Raw genomic sequence first — 3,249 nt, 5'->3', positions numbered from 1 at the left:
ATACATGTGTTTAAAAAAAAAAATGTTTATCTTAGTTGACATGATTTATGAGGGAAAAGGTGACATTACAATTTTTTACTCGTCAATTTAATTATAATAACATCTAATTTATTAGTTCTTACTATACTAGATAGAGTTGCTTTGAATCGGTCATCAGTCTTCATCAAATACTTATCATCTATATAGCCACAAGAACATCAATTGTCCGTCAACCCCTTAAAAAGAGTTTGTCACGTGAATATTGACAGATCCAATAGAAGAGCAACATTGCCTTATTTGTAGGACACATACTCTACAATTGGATCCATCAATATCTACGTGACAAACTTTTCATTCTAAAAAATTAACTGATTGGTAAATATCTAGATTCATTCTTACAAATTATTTGGTCAACGTGATTTTTGTGAATGTGCAAATGTCTAGCATTTTCATAGTTTAGATGAAATCTCTAAATTTTTATTGTACAAAGATAAATCTCTAGATTTCATGAATTCATAAATTTTTACAAAACGGGTATAAATTTCGCATTCATGAATCCAAAAATCTTTGGATTCATGTAACCAAGCAGGCCGTAAGTGAATTCAAAACTAAATCTTTTTCGTAAATGCATACTAAAATTTCAAACGTGAAAAGACAAAAGTGTTATCATGTTATTTAACATATTGCGTTAAATATATCTAAATTTTATCATGGATCATGAAGTAGAAAACATATGCATATTCATGCTAAAACTTGGAAGAATTTTTTAGCCACTAGTCAAAATCAGAATATAAAACATTAGTATTTTTATTGCACCTTATCTAATTATTATTACTATATAAATAAATAAATAAAAGGGGATCATTTTCATATGACACAGGTTTAAATTAGGAAGGATTTATATGTCTTTCACCTACCAATGCTGTAAGGTTGTTTGAGGCAACATAATGGTCAATCCTATGCAACATAATGACCAAATCACATTTTTGGATCCTAGGCCAATGCAGGCACAGCTCGTTAATCCAAAAGATCTTACCTTGTTTAATTCAATGAACAATAGGGTAATCATATTTCAATCTCTAATTTTGGCTTTGCATTCCCTTTTCTGTTAATTTATTTGCAATTCCCAGCAGCATGCATGTAATCTTAAGGGAAAAACTTAGGAAGGAATATAAAGTGTAGATTAACCCTAATGAACATAATCGATTATGAAAGTGACGGTGGCTCCACAGTCTCCTTAGAACCCAAGGAGTGGATGAATCTGAAAGGAATATTAAAATCAACGGGAATAAGTCAATCAATTGGAAATTTTCAATCAGAGAAGAAACTACCATTTGTTCTAGAAAATTTTCCCCTCAAATATTCAAATCCAACCTACCTCAGCAAGCTTCTGATCACTAGAGATTTTTTTAATTTTTCTTCCCCTCACAATTATATTCCTTAATCAGGTAGAGAACCCATCTCACTACACTAGCTGAGCTCCTACGCCTTAAAACCGAGTTGTTGCCACGTCTAATTCTTCCTGAAACCTTATAAAAGGCCTCCTCCTTCACTGGTCTCCTCAACCATCTCTGTGATTGCTCACTCTTTCCAAGTTTCTGCTTCTTCTGGAATTTGGTTGTTAATAGCTTTCTCTCGTTCCTTCCCACGCCATGGCTGAGGAGAAGAAACACCACTTCTTTCACCACAAGGAAGAAAAGCCAGAAGAAGAAATGACCGCTGAAGATTATGAGAAAAAGGAGAAACAACACAAGCATTTAGAGCAACTTGGTGGGCTTGGTGCCCTTGCTGCTGGTGCTTATGCTCTGGTAATTCCTTCTTCTAACCAGTTCTATTTCCTGTATATATACTATAGTATGTTAATAAGGATTTAAGATTGATTTTATGCATGGCTTTGTTTGATATCTCTTATCAGCATGAGAAGCACCAGGCCAAGAAAGACCCAGAAAATGCTCATGCCCACAAGGTCAGAGAAGAGGTTGCAGCAGTTCTTGCAGTTGGAGCTGGTGGGTTTGCCTTCCATGAACACCACGAAAAGAAAGATGCAAAGGAAGAAGGAGAGTCGGCTCAGCACTCTTGATCATCAACACTACTACATATATGGATTCTGAGATCCAAGCCGTTTCCAAACCAAAATCCTTCTTATTTGCTTTTGGGTTATTAATCAGAGTATCTTCGAGAGTGAGAGATGTATCTTAGTTACTTAAAAGTTGTTAAAGCAAATTGTGGTTTACCCTTTCAATTTGCTAGATGGTTTTCTTGATCTGTGGGTTTCTGTTATATAATAAACTTTTCTGTTGTTGCTTATGTGTTTAAAGTAATATGAAATTGTATAAGTCTATCGTTTGTTATGATGCTTATCACTAAAGAGTTGAGTTGATGGTAATGATCAACGTATATTAGTGAAGATTGATGTTAGATTCTCCTTGGTGATATATGTACGTAATAGTTTCATCTTCAATATATATAAAATCATCAATTTCAAAAAACATTTTTAGTTCATATGAAATTCAATAGTAGAAAAGTGAAAAATCCTTTGCTTTTGCACTATAAAAGTTTGCTGTGTATGTTATATCAATATCCAATAACTCCTACTTGGATAACTCCTACCCAATTAAAGAGCATAAATGTTTTCTTTCTATCAGGAAAAAATAATAAAATTATAATACACCACATCTTCAGTATCATTCTTGATTATAACACCATACCATTTCATTAAATTTAAAAGAATGAAAAACATAAATGTAACTTTAGTTCTTTATTCTGATTTTTCTTCCCTTGGTTTTTCAAACAATAACCAAATGGTGTTCGTTAGTCTTAGTATGGTGATAGGATCTATCATATATTTAAGTATAGGCAGATTTGCAATCCACTTCAAGGGGCCTTACAGGTAGTAGAGATCTCAAATTAAGTACATTATATTGACCAAACACTCTCTTCGTGTGAATTAAACAATCCAATCTGATTCCATACCAGGAGAATGAAGAAGGCTTAGACGGATTGATCATCGAAAGTACGATTCTAAATCTAGAATCGTGAAGTTTTTTTTTTCAATCCTCTCCTTGAGCCAATCCACTCAAATCTTAAAATTACAGGGAATTGTAGAGAAAGAAATTACAGAGGATGTGAATCCCAAATAAATAGCAAGATTAAGGCTCTTTTTGGTATCAATTATCATTGTCAATTATGAGAAATTTTCATTATTTTAAATTGTTTGGCATCTATTCTGAATTTTATTTTTATTTAAAATAATAGAAAAACCTTCAAAAT

The 3,249-nt window shown here is 32.7% G+C and overlaps 1 protein-coding gene across 1 annotated transcript; it reads left to right on the top strand.

The window, feature by feature from the left end:
* Nucleotides 1-1,532: 1,532 nt before the first annotated feature.
* LOC149008721 (uncharacterized) lies at nt 1,533-2,300 on the top strand. The gene is made up of 2 exons (XM_089160670.1): nt 1,533-1,787; nt 1,895-2,300. The coding sequence occupies exons 1-2, from the start codon at nt 1,632-1,634 to the stop codon at nt 2,057-2,059; spliced, it is 321 nt and encodes a 106-aa protein (XP_089016796.1). The 5' UTR covers nt 1,533-1,631; the 3' UTR covers nt 2,060-2,300.
* The last annotated feature ends 949 nt before the right edge of the window (nt 2,301-3,249 follow it).

This window comes from Hakea prostrata, chromosome 7, assembly GCF_041222555.1.
Source record: "Hakea prostrata isolate BN-2017 chromosome 7, UWA_Hpros_2, whole genome shotgun sequence".
NCBI lineage: Eukaryota > Viridiplantae > Streptophyta > Magnoliopsida > Proteales > Proteaceae > Hakea > Hakea prostrata.
This window is presented reverse-complemented; position numbering and strand designations above follow the sequence as displayed.

Excerpts from the sequence above, each read along its gene's own strand:
- LOC149008721 (XM_089160670.1), top strand. The coding sequence starts at position 1,632 with ATGGCTGAGGAGAAGAAACACCACTTCTTTCACCACAAGGAAGAAAAG. Across the intron at positions 1,788-1,894 it reads CTGCTGGTGCTTATGCTCTG|CATGAGAAGCACCAGGCCAA; the intron begins GTAATTCCTTCT and ends ATCTCTTATCAG.